Genomic DNA, 23,077 nt, shown 5'->3' with positions numbered 1-23,077 from the left:
TCTCTTGTTTCCACCACTATCTAGATTGTCTTAACTGCGATAACATCTTTTGGTTCATCATTTTGTATTTTAACAAAACCAAGGCTCTGCATTGGCTAAAATAATTTTTCTACAATGAAAGCAATAAAGAAAGGGATGATCCATATTCTATTTCTATAGTAAAAAGATTTTTCTCTTAAATTACTTTTAAAAATCTTAAATTAAAATTAAACTAAATGACAGCCCCGAGCATAGTTAACCTCTGCAAACCTTACAGTACCCACACCTATACCTAAGACACAATAGCAAGACTCAGAGGCAGCTGGCCTCCAAGTCCTGTGGTCTTTCCTGTGGTCTTTCCTAATGCAAAGCTTGAAAAACCAGTCACAGCGTATATTTATGTGAGATAAGCTTGATTTTCATCCTCCAGAGAGACAGACAATTATTAATATTTTAAAGTGCAGAAGGTAGGTATTCTTCTAAGTTTTTACAACAGCTTTTACTTCCAGTCAATTCAAGTTCTATTGCTTCTTTGGAAACATAACCAGAAAGGCTAAAAAATAGTTTCCTATTGCAAGCATGTAATGCTGAGTATGTGTCTCAGATGGTCTTACCCTGTGTCTCTACATAAATAAGGATGGAAGGGACAGGGTTCACATAAAAAGGATCTCATCTGTAACAATGCTATGAGAAGGCTGAAGGTGTCAAGTGTCCAGGCAAATACAGAAAATGAAGCATTTACCTTTGGCTGGGTTCACTTTTATCCCTGATCTATAGAGCATTTCCTCATTTTGCCAGTCTCCGTTCCTGATGGCCGTCTTGAGTCCATAGAAGACAATTAACATTGCTGTCGCGTAAAAAACCAGGCTCTTGAGAAACCTCCTTTGGACTTTGACATAAAGGGCTCTGGCACCCACTGTGATCAGAAGGCAGAAGCCCATACTGGGAATATATAAGACTCGCTCTGCAATTACAAAGCCGACATAGAAAAACAGGTTCGTGGCAGGAATGAAAGGGATTATCAACAAAGATAAGGACAGAATAACAATGTTCTCCGTGGACGGGAGCTGAGTTCTCTGTGATACGTTATTTTTAATGCCGTTCTCTGCTTTGGATGTAAAGCTGGGCTTAAGGTCTGAGTTCCGGTACTCGACATCTGAGTGGCAGCTGTGGCCATTTGCGTTCTGCTTGCCGTTTGACACGGCTTTCCCATTGCACTCCCCGTCTACGCTTTGGTTCTTCAAACCACAGTAGGCAAGGAGCAGAAGTCCAGAATAGAAGGCCACTGTGTGTAGATTTCTCCAGTCACAAATTGTTTTGAGAAGAGGCACAGCATCCATGGACCAATCGAAGCTCAGGGTGTCTGGGCAGAGCAAGAGCCAGAGGTTCTTGGTAGGCAAATAGAAGAAGGTGAGTGTACGAGCCAACAGGCTGTCCGAGTCAGCTGCCGGGTTGTCGGAGTTGGAGAAGCTTGGTGGTTTGTTTCCCATCCAGTATAACCGGGCACCCAGGAGGCTGGTCCCCCAGAAGGTTAACAAGCTAATGCTGAGGAAGAGCGATAAGTTCTTCCGCTGAAAGCAAAAGAGAGGGAGTAAAGTCAGCATCAGCACCATGGCTGCATCGTGAGAACATTTCATTTAACACTCCTACCTGAAATATGTTTGCAGAGGGCCACATAAAACACAGCCTTCAGACTCAAGTGCACAGCTTCACTTGCATCTCTTTTTAAATATGCTTAGGGAAATTTCCATCCTCAAAAATGTCTAGATTCCTCGGTTGTACAAAGCTTTACATAAATATCTTTTCCATCCACTTTTCCCATTCTAAAATACCAGTGACCAGAGCATCCGCATTCTGACCTCTAGAAGATGAATTCAACGTAGTTCCCTCTCAGTATGACGTGACAAGGAAGGAGCAGTATGTGAGATGCAGCAGTCACCTAATGACTTTAATATAGGTTTCATAGAGAAAGCAAAGAGCGGTCCCATCTGCTCAGGGCTAAGGCAGCCAGCCCTTGAGCCACATCCACGCCAGATTCAATGTCACTGTCTTGAATCTCCTTGCAGAATGTATAAATCAGGTGTTCAATGGCCGACTCACACTCTCCCTACACTAGAGACATACAATGTCTAATAACACTCCTCACAAGGATACTTTTTAATGTTAGCAGTCTTTAAACTAACTTTCCATAAAGTATTTCCATATTTTAAGAGAAATAAGATTCTGGAATGAAAAATAATTCACGTTCTTAAGAATTAATCAGAGTAAAACACAGCTGAGTGTGAAGCACTCTGACAATGTCAGAAAGACAGAGGCAGAGGCTAGAAGGTCCCAAGTTCAAGACCCGCCTGCTACAGCTACACAGATCCAGTCAGTGAGGCACCAAAGGAAGAGATGCAGGTCAGCAGTGGTGCGTTTGCTAAGAAACACATTTAATCCCCAGCAAGCAACAAGGCAAAACATGGGTGGCACCTAACTAGCTAAATCCAAAGAGGGAGTAAAGGACATAGAAGAGGTAGACAGTACAGCCCCATGTTCTGATACACTCATTCTAGCACTGTGGTGAGGTTTGAAAGTGGGGAAATACCATGTTGTTTTCATCACTGTAGCTCTCTAACAGAGCTTGAAGTCGGGGACGGTGATGCCTCCGGATGTTCTGGGGAACCTACATAGGAACAAAATAGGCCCCTTAAATACAAGAGACAGTGGTGTGGCTTGGACAGAATATGGGGTCACCAGCAGTGGGACCAGGATCTAACTCTAATGCATGAACTGACTTTGTGGAGCCCATTCTCTGTGGAGAGATACCCTTCCTCAGATGGGGGTGGGGGAGGCCTGGTCCTGTCTCAACAAGGTGATGGGATGAACTTAGTTGACTTCCCAAGGGAGGTCTTAACCTCTCTGAGAAGCAGATGGTGGGGTGTTGTGGGGGAGGAGAGCAGAAGAATAAGAGAGGGGGGAACTGGGGTTGACATTCAAGAAAAAAAGTAAACAAATAAATAAAATTTAAAAAAGAAAGAAAATGGGGACATAAAGAATACTATTAAAGGGACAATAAATCAGTAAGTTAATATTAAAATGCTTCCAATAGAAGAACTTTCAAGGCTGTGGGATTTACTACCACATTTGAACTATTGTCTGGCAACTTACACGTCTCTGGATGCCTTGTCAGTAATGATAGAAAAGGTGATAAAAATGTTGGTAATATGTATTTGTTACATCTAAGCTAATTAAAAATGTATATGCCTGGAATCTTTAGATGGCTCAGCGGTTAAGAGCACTGGTTGCTCTTCCAGAGGAAGAGCCATATGAGCCATATGTTGGCTCATAACCATGTATAATGGGATCTGATACCCTCTTCTCCATAAACGTGTACATGCGAATAGAGCATTCATGCATTTAAATATATATAAAAAAGAAAAGGTGTCTATCTTTAAAAAATGAATATGCCTGTATATAAAGACAACAAAGCAGTGCCTCATAAATCAAAAAAAATAAAATGGAAGAAAATTTTTTAAAATTTCAATAGAGCAGTATAGCAACAAAGGGTGGTCTACCACTCTGATTTAAAGCTACAAGGCAATTAAGAGAAACATTATGTATGCATGTACATAATCAATACAAATTACTCCACAGTAATGAAGACAAACAAAACATGCCAGTATACAGCGGCATAGCAGGTGAAAATCAAGTTGCAAAATATGAGCATTAAATGACGGACATACACATATTTCAAAAATCTGTCTGAGTCCAAATTCTTGACTATTGCTGGTCTCCAATTGCATCCACACTCCAGCAAACAACGCATTTACATACTCCTTATGGCTGAATAAAAGTTGCATGTGGAAGCCCACTCATCTGCTGACAGACATAGGTGATCACAGAACTAGGCAAGTGAAAAGGGTGCTGAAGTACAAGTGGATACTGTAGCAGCATGCTTGATCAGAAGAAAACCTGAGAATGTTAACGACATGACAGCAGCACACTTACACTTATAGGAACTAGAGCCCAAATTTGCCTTTTAAAAATATTCAAAAATGCCAACAATCTGCATTGGGATTGTTGAAACAGGAATCTTATGCGCCAGGTTCTACACTTTCTTATTTTATTTATTATAGTTATAATAACATTTACAATTTATACTAGTTTCCCATTAAAACATTTTCTTTTCTTATGATTGTTTGGTGGGGAGCTCACAGGGTCCCAGAGTATATCCCTGACTGGCTTCAAACTTACTATAAAGCCCAGGCAAGCCTGGAACTGAGACAGATCTGCCTGTCTCTCCTTCACATTTCCTGGTACAAAAAGCATGGGCCATCATGCTTATTTTTCCATGTTCTACTAGCACATATAACTAATCTGTCATGCTTACCAGGATTTTTGATAGAAACCCCCTTAAACTGACAAGAAAAATCCAAACATTTGTTTTACATCTGATTCCCTCCAACTAAAACATCTAGGAATCCTCAGAGCCTGAGATTTGTAGGCACTGAGATAAATAATTAACTAACTTCAACCCTCAAACTGTTCAAAGCCATTTCCTACTTGCATTTACGTCAATATTTTAAACTTTATTAAGTCAAATCATTATTCCCAATGTCACCCAGAAAGTCTCTTAAACAATATCCATATGATATGAAGACACCAAATCTAAAAACTTGACTGTGGCTACACACAGAAATGTATGGTGACTATGTTCACAGTCTGTGTACCTTCTGTGGGTCTGTCCATCTTTGGCCCCACTCCCCTCTACCCATGTCCCTGATCTCCATGTAAATCAGTTTCATAAATTTTACAGCAACATTTTTTTTTCTTTCTTGGTACAAATCCACTGTAAGATAGAAATAAACACAGAAAAAGTAATGCAAGCTATGCTCACATAAATAAAACAAAATAAAACAAAAAAAACCCAACAACTTGGACAGAGGTTTTTGCCAGCAAAGAAACAGATAGGGTTTCTATAAGATTTAGTGCACCTATTTGCTTCCAGAATGGCAAAGATTGACAACATGGATTAAAATATACTCTTTATCCATTCGAAACTTTTCTTTAATGGACAAGGAAAATTAACTCTAGTCTCCATACTTGTCATGGAAAACTTGTAGAGGGATTTTTTTTTTAGAACTACCAAGACACAGAAAAGCCATGCAATGACAAAAAGCCATGACTGTAAGATTTACACTTAACAACTTTTCCCCTTGAGTGACACACTGAACTGATAAATAGCAAAGCTATAGCTTAATAGATAAATTTGTGAAGTTTATCTCGAAACATCAAAATGATCACATCACCTGAAGCCCAAAGAGCAGGTAATAGAGAGTCCTTAACCTGCTCATTTGTGTTGGGCCCTGGGATCCTTTGAGAAAAAAAAAAAAAAGGAAAACAAGAGAGAGAGAAAATGTGCTTAATCCATCTAAAACAGCTCCCTCCCTGGTTCATGTGGGAACTGCTCCTGAAGAACACAGTTTCCACCTAGTCTTCTGAGCTCAGATTTTCGGGGACATAAAAGAAAATGAAAAGAAATATGTAAATCTCAGTGAAACAAAAAATGTAAACATTCTGCCTTGGAGTATTACACCCATCACGAGACTCATTTTTGGCAAACTAATGAGAATAAATTACTTAAGCATAAGGCTCATTTAATTCCAAATTAAGCCCTTGGCAATGATAGTGCTTCTAAGAATAAAGTAGATAAAAATCAGTTCCCGAAAGCCCTAACAGTGAAAAGGTTCTGCAGACATAACAAACCATACGCCATCTATTTTGTATCCGGCATAACGCTGAAGTCACAGCTTTCCTTTTATCAATAACACAGAAGTTCTCTTAGAATTTCTCCTGCCCCCAATAAGTCTCACTGGATCTTTACCTTGAAACATAAATATAAATGCACCATGGTTTGAGCATGTGACAAGAGAGGAGACATGTATAAAAGTTTAATCTGGAATTATCTCCTCCTAGAATGTACTGCTGTGCTTAATCAAAGGTTTTATATAATAAAGTTGTTCATGAAGAAGTCTGTTTAAAATGAAAAATAAGTTGCCCTAGTAAAGGGCTTCTATGTGTGATGAGGAGTCTTTTTCCCCACACCCATAAACAGAGAAGATGAAAGAAGATCTGTGTCTGGTGTTTTAAGACAAGCAAAGACACTCAAAAACTGGTCTTCGTCAGCTTATGGTAGGAAAGACTTTGAAGATTGGGGTAACAAAACTTTTTTATTTAAAGAGCATTTATTTATTCTGACTCTATAACACACAATAATGTTTCACAACAGAAGTCATTAGTACATCAGTGAAACATAGAATTTAGCATAATAAATCAATTATAGATTAAAATTCGCCTATGGCAATTTAGAGATTATAATTCATTAAACAAATCTTCATAGAAGGGGAGCGTGGTCATAAAAATCTAGATATCAGAGCACATTGAAGGCATCTGAGTTAATGGAACATGATTCTCTATGACTAATACTATGCATATTTGATTCAGTAAAATAGTTGAGGTTTTCCACGTATATGAGCGTGTGTGTATGTGTGTGTGTACAAGCAAATATCAGTACGTGCACAGGGTGTGACCCAACTTGGACATCCACTGTCTTCCTCTATTTATATTATAAAATAATCCACACTTTATTTGTTTGAGACAGTGGGTCGCTAACTTGAACTTACTGATTAGCAAGACTAGGTGGAGAGTGAACCTCTAGGATCCCCCTATGTGATTCTCAGAACTAGGACGGTGGGTGTGTGCCACCATGTTTAGATTTTATTCCCCGGAATCCGAACTCTGGTTTTCATGCTCAAACAGCAAGCACTTTACCCACTGAGATTCCTCCCCGGTCCTCTTTCTCTTAATTATAATCAAACTATTAGCCTGCGTGAATTCCCTCAAAATCATTATCTATACATTGGACACTAGATGTAACCATGATCATTTCGTTTGAAATAAAGTTGTCGGGAAAAAGAAATTCAAGAGGACCATGAAGCATCACGATTGGAATGTTTAATAATTTTACTTAAATTCTGGTCAAAACTTTTGCCTATTCACATCTTAAGTGATTGTTATCTTGTATCTGGATCTTTGCCCTCTAATACAACTTTCTGAGAGAGAGAGAGAGAGAGAGAGAGAGAGAGAGAGAGAGAGCGCTTCTTGGACTGATTCTAGAGTTAGAACAGAAAATAATCAAGATATGCTTAGAGCAACCTATACTCAATATATCAATATATCAATATCAACCTATACTCAATATAGGATATATATCCTATATATCCTAGAGTAACAGTATGAAGGAACCCAGCTGGAGTAATTTGAACAAAAACAAGCTGAAATGGGATCAGGTTATAACTTAACAAAAGTATAAAATATGATGAGTCAATATGATGCATTTATCATGGATCTGCTTTTGTACAGGAATTCTAAATAAGTTGTATGCATATCATACCTACAAAGAAGGAGAGTATAATTGTCACTCACAACTAAATGTGACTTGGACATAACGTTTTCCATCACATAACAGTACCAAAGTAGGAGTATTGGAAGGAAAACTCTTTACTGTTGAGGAACGTTAAAAATCAGTCTCTTAGAGGTGACCAAAGTCAACTCTAACAATGACCTCATGCTGGAAGCGTATATCCTTGATATGATGCAACGAAACTCTCTGATTGTACTTTTCTCCCTCAAACTTCAAAGCGGTCTAACTCATTTTTTAAAAGACAAATTCAAAATGAAGACGAAGCCTGCAAAATAGCTAACTAGGAATCTTCAGAACTAAGTTTTCAAAAGCAAGAGTTTCAAAAACTGTCATGATCAAGACCTTTTGAAGCTACGATAAATAAATGTGATATTCTCTCTTACATGGCGTGGGGAAACAGCCGTGGATGTTGGGATTAAAGGGGTTGTGAATAAGTTACAGTCTGTTGTTACTATTTTATCTGTAGCTGAATGCAAGATGGTAATGACAGAGGATACAAAAATGTACATGAGGCTGTGACTTAACATCTAGATTTTTATTTACTTAATTGTTCATCTATTGGTAAACTTGTATCTACTCCTAAAATAATGTCTATTTTTTAAAAAAGTAAAAGCTAAAGCTCTTCAAAACCAAATGAAATTCAATGGGTAGGCTTTGCTACACCAGCATCTAAGAGCTGTCAGCAAAGAAAACAAGTAATTATAAATTAATGCTGCAGTAATATTTTTACTGCTTCCTACATGGACTTCAGTAGAATTCAGGTTCACTGACCACGGCTGTTTACATGTCAGACAAGGAGACCGTAATTTAAAACTGTTTTTCGACTTGCTCTGACACTCTACAGAATTTGCCGTGTAGTGTAGAATTCTAATCGAAGGTAAATATCAGGGGAAATACGCTTCTAAGCCTATTGCTATGGTGTTTCCGTTGGCATGGTGACCCATTCTTCCTCATTAAGCTAACTTGGGGAAGGAAATCAAGCAGTTAGCACATTGCTTGCGTACCCATGGCAAGGTCCTTCGACAGCTAACTATTTGCAACTGAAGGACCCAAAGAGTTCAATTAGTGGGACTGTGCGGGTGTGCCACAGCCCCTAACCCACTGCACGAATAGCGGGCTTGTGAATGCCAGCCTCTTGAGTAATCTTGTTTAGCTTCAAATAAGAGGTTTAACGCTTCCCACTGGGCAGTGCGCTATGGTCAAATCAGGTTAGCCACAAAACAATCCTGCCTTTATGAAGAAAATATATGAAGAAAATACCCTCTGTCGCCTAAGAAACAACATGGACAGAAAAGAAAGATGCTTCACACAAAAGTAGACACCCCTTTTTTAAAGAATCCAAACATTTTGGGTTGGACTGGACCCTTTCCACATATTTAAAATATAACTGAAAAGGAAATTATAAAATCAAAAGAGCTCACAATTAATTGAATTGGGAAATTCTACCTCCTCTCAACTGGGGAAACCCCTTGCAAATGCATTTCCAATGCCAATGAATTAAACTGCAACATTAAAAAAAAAAACTCTGTGTGGCTTCTGTGCCACAAACTACCCCATTATGAGATGCGTTCCAGTCTCATTAGTGAGGTAAGCATGGGAGCCTAGCATTTTGCAAACATAAAGAGACAAATTATAATGAGACTTAACTCAGTGGGGAAGCTGCCATACAGCCCTCTTCTCTCAAAGATATCATAATAGACAGCTACTTAATGAGTGTGGGAGTTTTCCTATACAAATACAAAAGACACCATATGCAAAGGAAAATTTTATACATACAAATACTGCTAACTATGCCGAGCTACTTGATCAGTGTTCTTACGAGCATAATTTCAATGCCTTGTTTTTTTGTTTGATGATGGTAAATACGGAGTATTCCATATCTAAGGGCCAAGTGACTTTGCTGTTTCTTACAAATGAAAACGGTAGGCTTTCATTTGGATGCATCTTAAGCATCTTACATAAACCTTGTCTTTCTTATCAAACTATCAGCTTATAAAGTAACAATAGTTATCTTGATTGGTCTAACTGAGGCAATCGGAGTTTCTGCAAGAAGGTTTTCACATGGGAAAGCATGTGTTTTCTCATCCTTCCGGTCGACTGCAAGTTTGCCTACGAGGAAGTTCCTGCGCTGTGCTCCGACCCTCGGTGGGGCATCCTTGCAATTAGTCATCCCCATCAGACTTGGGCAGAACTGGAAATGACAGGGCTACTGAGGACAGGTGATCCCTATCACTAAGCAAGAAGTGAGGTGCCACCTCATCCCCTCCCCAACCCCCTGCTGAACAAAACAGACAAAAAAAGTTTCGAGGACATCAGTCGAACAAAGAGGGTTTACTGGTGAGTGGATTCTGGTTCACAGGGAAAAATAAAAGTGTGGACCATTTGGTTCGTTCCCTCTAATACTAAAGATGTATTAGGAGCAGCAAAGATCTCATGTATGGATGGATCTGAGATGTCCTTGGCTACTCCAGAAAATGCCTTAAAAACAAAACCTAGGCATGGATAATACGGGGAAAGACTAAACAATAACCGGCCGGAAAGGATGAGGATCCTTCAGGCTGAGGCATCATGTTATTTGGGAGGTGGGGCTTTCAAAGCATAAAACAGTCATCCTAGATGATATTTATGTTATGAATAAATGGGACCAAATCCCCAAAGCACGAACACACACTTCAGTGTCTTCTATTACTCAGACAGAACTAATCATGAATGGTAAGTCACACAATGCATTCCCTCACTGTATAAAATAATTACATAGTTCATGTTATACAGCAATAGGAAATATTAATAAAGCTGCCAAGTGGCAATGGGCCAGATGTTTAGAGACAAATAAAGACATAAAACATTTGACATTCAAGTTCTACTCTGATAGCATCTCTAAGGATACATATATTTTTTTTTCCTTGTCAGAGGCATCATGACACTAACACATTTTTGGAGCCTGCACCTGGTAGCTCCTCAGTGCAAAAAATCCTCCCGTAACTGTTGTGCACCCAATTCTTTCCATGCACTTTTTCCGATGTAAAATTCAAACTTGATCACGTACTCATTTCAAAAATTCTAATATGGAAATTTTAATGTTCTAAAAGTTCATGGGCAAACTTCCCCAGAAGATGGGGGTAACAAAAAACTTGAAAACTGTGAGATTCCTATAACACTTGGTGCTTTGACCACAATTTGAATACAACTTCAGTGTCATCCAGAACCTTCACTACCTCAGAGATTAACTACAAAAAAAAAAAAAAAAAAAACAAAAACAAACAAACAAAAAAAAACCTAGGCACTTATTAAATACCTAATTTTAGGGCCATTAAAACCCTCACTAGTCATTTCTCTCTTTTTAATCATGCCTTTGCTGGTAACATTAAAGTACGAGATTTCAAGTGATCTCAGATTAAGGTAAAACTTGGTATTTCTTCATTAAGATTCATACCTTTCTTTTTTTTTAATGTTATCAACTGAAGGTCCCGTTAAACGAGATTTACTAAGTCTCTCGTTAACGTTCAAGACATATTCGGATAATTCTTTCAGCCTGACAACCGCTCCAATTAGCCCTAATCATTACCATGCCCTAATTGTTTAAAATTAAATAAACTGAACTTACACGTGCAAACAGTTTGCAAATCACCCCACATCCACTTCTCTTTTCAAGCTAACTCACGAGATTAGACAACTTGTTTTAATAGATTATTATCACTGGCCTAAGTCCAGACAGCATTGGTCTAGTGGGAATTCTGTCTGCTTTGACAGTTGTGGTTTAGTGGACGCTCTCTGACGCTCTCTGACTGAACTGTCAATCATTTTTTTGACTGGCTCATAGCCCTTAGAGCCCTGCTGAGAGACAAGCAAGAAGTGTTGCCAGGTACATGACTGGCACGCAGTTAGCTTGGATTAAGCAAAGGGCAAAAGGGGAGTGGAAGGAATCAGTTTTTTAAAAACCTTACGGGAACCTATTTACTTAAACGACTTTTGTTTAAAACCCTTAGTTGCGGGGTGCCCTGTGCCACGCCTTGCTGGGCACCTTCATTTCAACAATATTCAGAAATACAAATATTTGGTGCAATTCATGCCAAGCTCATGTTAAACAAGAACAAAGGATGTGAATCATTAACATAGATTATACTATAAATTCCGATTAAGATTATGAAAATGATGTATTGCTTTTGGACCCAAACACCATTAGTAGGAAATTTTATTTTTTCATCAATTTCCATGAGGGCTATTAAACTAAACATGCCAGAAATTTTACAGTATGGATTGTATTTACGAAACCCATTTTTGTTTTTATTTTGTTCCATGTCTTAAAGCAATCTGTACTTTCAACAATGCAAACTAATGCAGGTCATCCAATTGATATGGTAAAGGGAACACAGATTAAGCTCTATCATAGTGTTCTGGGAGAAATTAGATACTATGAGGAAAGGGAGAATTGTACATAATTGGCTAATGAATTCAAACACCTGTTAAGTAATTTTACACCTCCCAGATGACGTCCTGGCATCTAGCGGAGACGGGCATGCCGAGGAAACATTCCATTCTCTAATTGTATCAATTGTGGGATGTGCTAGTAATTACTTATTAGCAGCAGCAACACTAATTATGAATATTTATCAAATATTTCACATAGTAGATTTATATGGACAATATCGAGCAGTTCTTTAGCAAACACTTGCAGTATCTGTCAACTTTGTGAATTCAGTCTGTCATAAAAAGGGCAGGTGGGACCTAAGGAACTCAAGGATAAATGTGTTGCACAGAGTTCAACAGCTAAGAGGAGGAATGGAAGGTTTCAAAAGCAGGACTGGAGAAATGATATAGTGGTTAGGGGCACTGGCTGCTTGCAGAGGACCCAGGTTCGACACCCACCACCCACAGAATGGCTCACAGCCACCTGTAACCCCTGTGCCAGGAGATCTGGTGCCCTCTTCTGACCTCTACAGGGAACTTCACAGGCAAACAGACATACATGTAGATAAAACAATCATATAATAAAAATAAAGATATAATTTTATAAAGTATTTCCAAACTATGTCCTTCCATTCTAAGTCCAGGGATGTCTGCTTTAGTCATCAAAACACTAAGTCCATATTTCACCCTTACTACCTCTGTTTTTGCCAAACTCCAGTTCCTCAGACGACAATCTCTCTGGCTTGAAGGTAGTGTTGTCTGACATTAAAAAAAATAAAGCAAAAACAAGCCGGGCGGTGGTGGCGCATGACTTTAATCCCAGCACTCAGGAGGCAGAGGCAGGCAGATCTTTGTGAGTTCGAGGCCAGCCTGGTCTACAAGAACTAGTTCCAGGACAGGCTCCAAAATACTACAGAGAAACCCTGTCTCAAAAATCAAAAAAAAAAAAAAAAACACAAAAACCAACCACCTATCTTTACTATTCAACTGCAAAACCTTTTGAGCCATATTTTCTGAGCCATATTTTCTTAGTATTCAAAACTTCAAAGTATCTACAACACTACTGTGCCATTTTTCTAGGCATCAACCTAATTCCCATATTTAGGCCTAAAGCTGCCAATATCCGGCCATTCACCTTCATCTCCAGAATAAACTTTGCTTCCCCAGGCTACATTAATCTCTGCTTCCTCCAAGCTCTCCAGTTTTAAACTTGTACCACTTACACGAAAAATACCATAGAAAGCAGAGGTCAGGTCTTCAGTTGTTACAAGGTCCAAAGAGACACTAAGCAGATAATCTTATTATCACTTTCTTACAGAAACAAATCTCACTGCTCCCACAAGGACAGGCACTCCGGAAGGGGGAGAACTTGATTCCAGTCATCTTTTATACCGAGTGTGGTAACGAGGCAAGAACCGGCCCGTAGAAGGCATCTAACGTTAGATGAACGAGTGTGCAAATGCCTCAGTTAACACATAACAGTAAAGGAAACAGTTCACAGAGGGACAGCGAACAACTGGACATCTGTTGGAATCCAAAGATGAGGATCCCAATTCACCCTCTGCGGCCTGTGTCTCTACACCAAACAACATGTACTAATTACTCTGCATTTCTTTGGCAGTGACTCCCCCAAAATATTAAAGGAAAAGCATCAGCAATAAATTTGTAAGCTGTAAATTGCAACTATTGACCTTTAGTCATTTTTCAGTCAATGCGGTTATTAGAATATTTCCTAACATCAGTATTTATGTTGAAGATAATTTAATTTTCCTTAATGTATTCCAACAAGAGTAAGGCTTATTTCTTGAACACATTCAGTTAAAACTATAAAAGGGTCACTTCAAAAGGTAAAGGTTCTTGGCTTAATGAGAAAAAATTGTATACCGTGGTTTAAGTTCAGCAGTAGGCATGGATCTTTGACCTTTGGCATTGTGGAAAAGAAATGAGATTTGTGCGCACTATACTGTGACCCACCAGAACAAAAAGGCAAAAGCCAGGACCACACTGCAAGGACTGTTTCCTTAAAGCAGAAAGATCATGACATGTGGGGATGGATCTACAAGGTTTGGTACCATCTGTGCTTCCAGGTCAACCCCAGGGGACTTGTAAGTTATCACCTGCTGGCAGGGGAGATGCCTGTAGGAAGAGGCTTCTCTACATTACAGTTTTTAAACTGAACATAGCTCTGTGCTTCTACGGATCTCTTTCCTTAACTTACAAATGTGCTATCAGTTCCTTTAACACTTTGTTATTCTTCCCCTTCGTGGACACTGTATTAACTTGAGATTTAAAACAAGGAAAACCATGAAAGTGCCTTCCCTAGATAACCCTGCTCCTTACAGCAGAAATGTGATATTTCGTTTGTGCTTTAACAAATAAAGCTAGCCTGAAGACCAGAGTGTGGAGCTAGCTAGACACAGAGGCCAGGCAGTGGTGGCACACCCCATTAACCCCAGCACTCGGGGAGACAGAGGCAGAGACATTTCTATGAGTTCAAGGCCACCCTAAAATAGAAACAGAGCTCACATCTTTGATCCCAGCGCTCGGGATCACAGGCCATTAACGCCAGCACTAGGTAGATGGAGACAGGAGTGATATGGCTGGGAGAAGGGAGGAATATCAGGCGGGAGGAGACAGGAGCTCAGGATACAGTCTGAGGACTTGGAGAGACAGGATACCCCATTCGCTCTGAGGATTTCATAGACATAAGAACTAGCGGTTGCTGCTCTGCTTCTCTGATCTTTCAGCTTTCACCCCCTAATATCTGACTCTGGGTTTTTACAATTAAGGCCAATTAGAATTAGTGCTACACAGAAATAATTTCCAATACATTTTAAATATACCTAAACTATGAAGCTGAGCTAACTTCCTAAACCATAGGGCTATATTTAGTCATTGGAGAAGAAGAGAATTGTGTTGCTTTGTTGCTTCGTTAATTCCCTTCGGGGACATGAATGAACACCTGCTCCACCAAGCAAGATCAACAACAAGACCAAGGTAATGATTCTACCAAAGGCACAACTTGGGGAACAAAGATTTGGGCTCAAGGCTTCAAAGGTTCTCATTCATGGTCATTAAACTCAAAGCAGGCGGTGATATTTTATTTATATTTTAATAAATAAAGCTTGCCTGAAGATCAGGGAGGAAAAGAGCCACACTGGTCAGCCTGATAGATCAGGCAGTGGTGGCACACACCTTTAATCCCAGTAACCACACTAGTTAGCCATAGAGGTGGTAGTGGTGCACGCCTTTAATCCCAGCACTACAAAGGAACATAAGACGGGAGGAGAGAGCGGTCTCAGCTCAGTCTCAATCTGAGGTTCCCTGGAGGCAGGACCACCATTTCCATCTGAGGCAGAGGTAAGAGCCAGTGGCTGGCTGCTTTGCTTTTCTGATCTTCGGGTGAATTTTATTTATTAAAATATAGAAGAAATATCACAACATAAGCATACAGGTCTGACCTCAACATCGTGGCAAGGATGACATAGCAGAGCGGAGCAAGTCATCCCACGACATCCAGAAAGTGGAAAACAAAAAAGAGAGTGGAAGGGTCCTAGGCTATCTGGCTACTGCAGCATGGCTCCACCTCACAGTCGATTCAGCTAGAGACTGCATGAAGTAGTTTGTGATAAAGTTAGAGGACTCAGAATCCAAGTAAGCCTCCACTGCACCCCTTGTTGGGGACCGAGCCTTCAACCCACAGCCTTCTGCTGGCACACTTCAAAACCAAGCCCAAACCAGGATGAGGTCAAGTTCACGTTGAGCTTTATAGATATGATTCATTCATTTTTTAATTCAAAACTTAATTTCAAAATTCTAATTCTAGTAATAGCTGCTGTGGACATTTCCAGGTGGAGAGATAGCCCTGAAGGGGACGTGTGCTCACTTGGGTTTTAGGGGGGCCGTCCTTAAGGAAGTTTACTTTGAATGTGTCAAATAAATTCAGAATCTTCCGATGAAACTTCGTGCCCAGTTTAGGGTTAGCTTACTTTCGCATCTACAGGTGATGAAGATTCTAATGCAAAGTGTGATCCCCTAAGAATACTGGGAAACCCTGGAGTAAGAAAATAAAGCTTTGGGGGACTTGGGATAGCCTGGACAAATTACAGGGCTCGAAATCCCAGAGTCCTCAAGTATTAAGGTAAAAAGAAAAAGGCAAAGGCTCATTTATTAATTTTAACTTCAAACAAAGAACACCCTCTCAACGGACCTGTTAAAGACCCAAATGGAATTAAAAATGAATGCAAACAAGCTTTCTAAGATGCCTGCAGCTTGTGTAAAATGGAATGAGTTGCATCACTGAACTGAACTTGGGAGAGCCCAATGGCTAACACAGGTCTGTGTGTCGACAACATTACTCGAAAGATCCAATGTCTGCAAACTGCAGCCCAGGACACGGCCACACTCATTTGTTGGCAGTGCCATCAGCCTCAGTTCTGACTCTCAGGGCAGAAGCCATGAACAAGTGGTTTCTGCCAGAGAAGACCGCACACCTGTGAGATTCTGCAGGGAGTATGTTGAGCTTGACGCTTTGGTTAATATTATTTCCTTGGATGCTTTTAAAATATGCAATAGATGAAGGAAAATTAATTCTCGTACATAGGAGAGTTTTCATATGCTTTTATAGTGCTTACGTTGATACTGTTTTACATGAAGAGAATAAAAGATTAAAGTCAACTTCTGATTGTAAAATAACACACCTAATGTAAAAATGACACATTTATCAAGTATTGGAAAGGGAGATCCACTCCTAAGAGATTATATTTTAGACAGCCTATCAAGTTTTAAATCTCCTGAAGATAATGGAAAAGACAACACTATTACATTAAAATGGATGCTCAATCGTGCCACAAGAACATATGCTCAACTATGTTCATAGCAGGCAGCATTGTTTGTCATAGCCAGAACCTGGAAATAACCTAAATGCCCCTTGACCAAAGAATGGATAAGGAAAATGTGGCACATTTACACAGTGGAGCACTACACAGTGGAAAAAAATAATGACATCTTGAAATTTGCAGGCAAATGGATGGAGCTAGAAAACATCATTTTGAGTGAAGTAACCCAGACCCGGAAAGACAATTATCATATGTACTCATTCATAATGGTTTTTAAACATAAAGCAAAGAAAACCAGCCTAAAAATCACAATCCCAGAGAACCTAGACAACAATGAGGACTCTAAGACATACATGGATCTAATCTACATGGGAAGTAGAAAAAGACAAGATCTCCTGAGTAAGTTGCGAGCATGGGGACCTTGGGAGAGGGCTAAAGGGGAGGGAAGAGGCAGGGAGGGGAGCAATGAAAATGTAGAGCTCAATAAAAATCAATTTAAAAATGGACACAGGGGACTGTCCTTTTAGGCATAAATGTATTGCTCTAAAATACACAGCTCTCCGGCTCACAGTTCATACTTGGTTTTCACATAACTTTTTTAATAGGGCTGGGGATATAGTTCAGTTCATAGAGTGTTTGCTAAATGTGGGAAAGTCTTGGGATTGATACCCAGTACAAGATCAAACAAGTGAGTGGCACATGCCTGTAATCTCAGCACTGGGAGAGAAGGAAAATCAGAAGTTCCAGGTAATCCTTTGTTGACCACGTAGCAGTTTGCGGCTTACCTGGGATGCAGTCTTAAGGCACGGAGGGTGGGACAAACAAAGGGAATATTACTGAAATACTTTAGGGTGCGAAATCTTGTTCCTGGAAGTGGGGAATGTAATATCTGCACAAGAAATACATCTTTCCAGTCTGTTTACTACCAAGACCAACGACATTATGATTTTACAAAAGAAATCCACTGAAATTATTTCTAAAACTGTGATTAAAAAATAGAATGATAGCATTTGTCTTTGAGGCCTCCTCAGGCAGGAAAATACTATTAGGAAAATACTCTCCTGGAGAGGTTAAATGACTTGTCGAAAATTATACAGCAAGGCAGAGGCAAATCCTGTATGAGAGGCAGGGCTCCTGATTAGAACTGTGGGGTTCACATTATTATGCCATAAGGCCATACTTTTCCCAGCATGTTCCCTTTATCTGTAAAATCACAACTTCTCTCAAATGTCTAGCATTTTTCAGAGGTTTTTTTGTAATTAATCTAGGGGAAAAAATACAGCTGGATGCAGAGGTACAGGTTCAAATGACCTTTATATAAATCTGATATAAATCAGCTAATGTCTTAATGGAATATTACATTTTTATAGAATCATTCTCCCATAATTAATATGATGTTATTGCTCATTTAAAGTTGCTCAGAAGTGCATTTGGGTCCAGGAAGGTAGCTTGGCCATGACTTAGGGTGGCCATTTCTTTAAAGGCATAAAGAAATAGTCTAGATTCTATCTTTTCATAAGTGTGTTTAGGCTGTGTGAAAATATGCTTTCTTTTGTTTTTTTTTCTAAATAAGTAATGAGATGGAAATTAGTTTATCCAAGATTTTCCAACACCTTTCTTCTTTGACAACAGAACACTGAGTCACAGGTTTTAAAAAACCAATTCTCATTTTAGTTTGAAACACAATAATTACTGCTACACGACAAGACACATGTAAAACAAATAAACGAGAAAAAGCAAAAGATGCTCTTAGTGATGGAGAGGGAGGAGGAGAGGGAGTGGGGGGATTGGGAGGGTGTTGGTAGGAGGGGCGGAAATGGAAACTTTTATAAATCAATAAACTTTTATAAAAAAAAAAGCAAAAGATGCTCATTCTCTTTCATGTGTACACTGTGAGCCACTGACACTCACTGGAAAACCATGGGCTATAGGCACCAAACGCACAGCCGGGAGAGCAATCAAATCCTGACATAAGATTCCAGCTCTAGAAAATTGTATTTATCTGGGAGTCCACAATTTATCGTTGTTTTGTAAAACCAAATTAAGAATCCAAGCAGTCTGACCCATACACAGCCAACAAAATAATACTCTGATTGCTCAAACCCCATCACAAATTTCTTAAAAAATAAATAAGACAGCTAAACATATCAAAGACACCAGTAAATGCAGGAGCATTTTACCGAGACTCTAAGCATGTTTCCTGACCCGCATTGTTTGAGGTCAAAACTTTTCCCCATAGGCCTTGTTAGAATTTAAAAAGTCAAACAAGAACAAACACAGAATCCTGCATCTACAAAACAGTGATATCTTCAAGTCCAAAGTTCCTGCCTTTAATTGTATTTCAAGATTAAGCAATAGCGCAATGCCTCAAACTTGCACTCAAAGCCGGTAACTGGGTGTTTAATTAGACCAGTTTGATGGCAATCTATACTTTCCAATCCATTTGCCATAAGCATCAGCATACTTCTTCAGGGGAAGATGAAATGTTCCTTCCTATAAAGTTGCATAACTCAGAGTTCATATGCTCTGTTATTGCGTTTGAGTAATAATTTTAAATGAGAATCATATCTACCCTCATAAGTTTTATAGATGAAGTAAGGGAATGTGCACTGTTTTAAATCTATATTAAATATATATACATATACAAAGAAAAGTATTCTTCATGTGAATAGGAAAGATGACTTGGCAGTTAAGAACATATACTGAAAAGAAATGAAGGACACCATGAAAACAAAGCCCTCTAAATCAACAGGATCCATGCACATAAAGAGATTGAGGCAGCATGCACAGGGCTTGCAGGAATTGGAGCCCTAGAGCTGAAAGAAGAACCAGGCACACGTCTTCATCCCCAACTCAGAAGCAATCTCTATTGTGTAACTTCTGGCAAATCAAAGTTTAGTTTCCTTCAAAGAAGTCTCCTTGGGAAACAAACGAACTCAATGGCATCTTTGGGGGCTCCATGCCTTATAATGTCCTGTCAAGGTTCTTCCTTTCCTGTTTTTTAAATTGCCTTATTGTTTTTTATTGTAATTTTATTTATATAATTCTTCTCTCTCTCTATCCTACATGTCCTTTGAGTACACATGATGATTTCCAGTTTAGTGCTTTTATGGGATTCCTGAGTGTACAAACAAGTGGGCCTCTGACCCGTGTCTTCTGTTGGGCTTTTTTTTCCTTCTGTGTATTTGTTTGTCCAATTCCGATGTGCCAGCTTTTGTTTTATCTTATGTTTTACTGCATTACCGTCCCACAGAAGCCTGTTTGTGTTCTAATGAGAGACAGAAAAGGGGTGGATCTGGATGGGAGAGGAGGTGGTGGGGGAGTTTGGAGGAAGAGATGGAGAGGAAAACATAATCAGGATATATTATGTGAGAAAAAAATCTGTTTTCAATAAAAATAAGGAAGGGGAAGGGAGGGAGGAAAAGAAAGCACACAGCCGCTGCAGCAGAGAAGTTGTAGTCAGACAGATCACAAATGCCTATAACTTACAAACACTTATAGACACAGAAGCACACATACACACAATTAAAAACCAAAGGAAATCTGTTTTAAAGTATTCTCTACAAACCACACTAAATAGGATTCTCACAGAACACACACTATTTGCATCTCAACACTGCAATAATAGTGTGGGAAGGGACGAGCAAATGGTAGCTCAGAGGGATAAGAACAGGGACTTACTGACCAGCCCGTCTAGCCAAAACAGCAGACTCCAGGTTAACTGAAACACTCTGTCTCAAATAAATTAATTGGCAAAGAATGGAGGCAAATATTAGAAGTAGATCCTCGCTGGCTTTCACATTGCGGACACACACCCATGTACATGGATTTGAACACATATGTGTACACATATGCATACACTACACACACAGAAACACACACACACACACACACACAAGAAAGCATGTAACAAATCTGTGATATGACACATTGAATGTTAAAAAAAGAAAAACAGTAACTGAGTTAAAACCAAATAAGTCTTAATTAAAAAATAAAATTAGGAGTGATGGTACCTATATTTAACCCCAGCATTTGGAAGGCAAAGGCAGAGGGATCATTGTGAGTTTGATGTCAGGCTGCTCTTTCCATAGTAAATTCAAGGCCAGCTAGGGCTACATAGGATAGCCTGTCTGTCCCCTTCCCAGCACACACACATGCGCGTGTGCACATACACGCACAAACACACCAATCGTGGATGAAATGGTTCGATGCTGGAAAGGTTCTCCTCTAATCAGACTAAATCTGCTTGCCTGCCATTTGCATTTCTCTAGCACTATTTATGGGGTCCGTCAGCACTCAGTGCAGAGTAAATACCAGTTACAGCTCATATGCCCACAGTTATTGTCTACTACAGGTAGGTGTGGGGATAAAATTCCACCCACCTTTACATTCTCGGCACCCATAAAAAGTGTTCGCTGCATGTTGAAGAACCGACTTTATATTTAATCGTAATAGAGGCAAATGGCATCATTGATCCCAATGCCTAATAAATTAGTTTTTTCGTGATACTATTTAGATCCTCCATTTTCTTTTTTTTTATTATTAAATTATAAAAGCTTCCATTTCAGCCCCTCCTCCCAACACCCTCCCACTCCCCCCACTCCCTCTCCTCCTCCCTCTCCATCCCTAAGAGCAGTCAGGGTTTCCTGCCCTGTGGGAAGTTCAAGTTCCTCCCCCCTCCCTCCAGGTCCAGGGAAGGTGAGAGTCCAAACAGACTGGATCGCCAAAATCCAGTATATGCAGAGGAAGCAAGTCCCAGTGTCATTGTCAATGGCTTTTCAGAAAGGCTCCGGGCCAGCCACATTCAGAGAATCCGGCCACATTCAGAGAATCTGGTTGAATCACGTCCTCGTTCAGTCCCAGTCCAACAGGCCTTGGTGAACTCTCATTATATCAGTCCCCTTGTATCAGTGGGTGCTCGCATCCCTCTCAGTCCTGATTACTTTTTTAATTTTCTTCATCCTTCTGCTCCTCATTTGGAGGACTAGACCCTCCATTTTCACTAAAAATTGTGTGAAAACAATGCAGTAGAAAGACCATCAGCTTTGGGGGTGAAAATTTTTCATGAAACTTCACTGTGCAAGATCTGTGAATTTATGAACAAATTATGTGACACCAATAAGATTCTGATCTCTATCCCTACCTGTGCATCAGGTAAGTAATTTACAGTCTAACACAACATAGCACAGAAGACACCTAGCACACAGTGAGTCTAACAGTGGTCTTACTATTACAGCCAGCTCTGTATGCAAGTGAAAGCTAATGAACTCAAAGGGGTTATTTCCCCTCCTTTACAAACAATACAGATGTTGGTACCTCTGTGGAGAAGATTATACTGCAGAGCACACGGGAATTGAAGACTGCAAATTATCCTGTCCAAGACCCAGAAACTTCAGACTGTTGCTTTGACAACTTTGCTTCACCACTTTCTTGCCACAGCCAAGACCTTTACCCAAACAGGACATCCATGTCTCCGTCCTTCTTGCTCTTTTACCTCCAAAACACATTCATTTTGGAGTCAGTCTTGTGTGGTACAGATATAAAGAAATTCAAGTCCCACGCTATGATCAATGAAATTTTATAAATCGTTAAGAGTCAGTGTTGTGAAAATTACTTTAACTATGTATTACATGGGTTTTGTTGCTTTTTTTTTAATGATGTAAGAATTCGCTTAATTATGTAAATCATCTATTTCACCTTGCCTGCCTAAGGTATCTGATTGTTCTAATAAAAAACCTAACTGCCAGTAGGAGGCCAGAGGGGGAGGCAACGGACTGAAAAATGGAGAGACTAAATAGGAGGGGGAATCTAGGCTTGAGAGAGAAGAAGAAAGAGAGCAAGGAAGAAAGAAAGGAACATGCCTGAGGTTAGAAGCCAGGCAGTCACCAGACAGCCAGATATGAGAAGCAGTAAAATTAAGATATACAGAGGGAAAGAAAGGTAAAAACCCGGAGGTAGAATGTAGATAAAGAGAAATAGGTTAAGTTATAAAAGTCAGTCAGAAACGAAACTAAGGCAGAGAGTTCATAACTAATAAGAAATCTTTGTATGAATTTGGGAGCTGGTTAGTGGCCCAAAAGAAAGCCTGGTACATGTCAAAAAGTGGCATTTTTAAAGGCCCCATTACATCCTTGAGTTGTAAGTCACAGCATGAAATCAAACATACTTTCATAATGTATGTTGAGCACAGTTTAAATTTCCAGTGTCGTGAGCTTGTGTAGTACTGACGTGGAGATCTGGAAAGGATAGAAAAGAAACAGCCTACTAGCAAATAAATATTTCTGGACCAATCTGAATCTCAGCATCATCATAGAGAGAGACCTGTATTGCGGGGTGAGCTAAGACAAGTAAAAAACAAAAACAAAAACAAATCAGAACAAAAGGCATG

The 23,077-nt window shown here is 39.5% G+C and overlaps 1 protein-coding gene across 4 annotated transcripts in view; it reads right to left on the bottom strand.

Moving 5' to 3' along the window:
- Tmtc2 (transmembrane O-mannosyltransferase targeting cadherins 2) overlaps positions 1–23,077 on the bottom strand; it is a 389,511-nt gene that overhangs the window by 188,131 nt on the left and 178,303 nt on the right. For all 4 annotated transcript variants that reach the window (XM_085683199.2, XM_085683198.2, XM_085683197.2 and 1 more), the window contains exon 3: positions 722–1,550. In XM_085683199.2, the coding sequence (XP_085539325.2) occupies positions 722–1,550 (829 nt within the window). The remainder of the gene's footprint in view (positions 1–721; positions 1,551–23,077) is intronic.

Source organism: Myodes glareolus, chromosome 26 (genome assembly GCF_982192425.1).
Source record: "Myodes glareolus chromosome 26, mMyoGla1.1, whole genome shotgun sequence".
Classification (NCBI taxonomy): domain Eukaryota; kingdom Metazoa; phylum Chordata; class Mammalia; order Rodentia; family Cricetidae; genus Myodes; species Myodes glareolus.
Note: the sequence above shows the minus strand (reverse complement) of the source record. Positions and strands in the feature narration are given on the sequence as shown.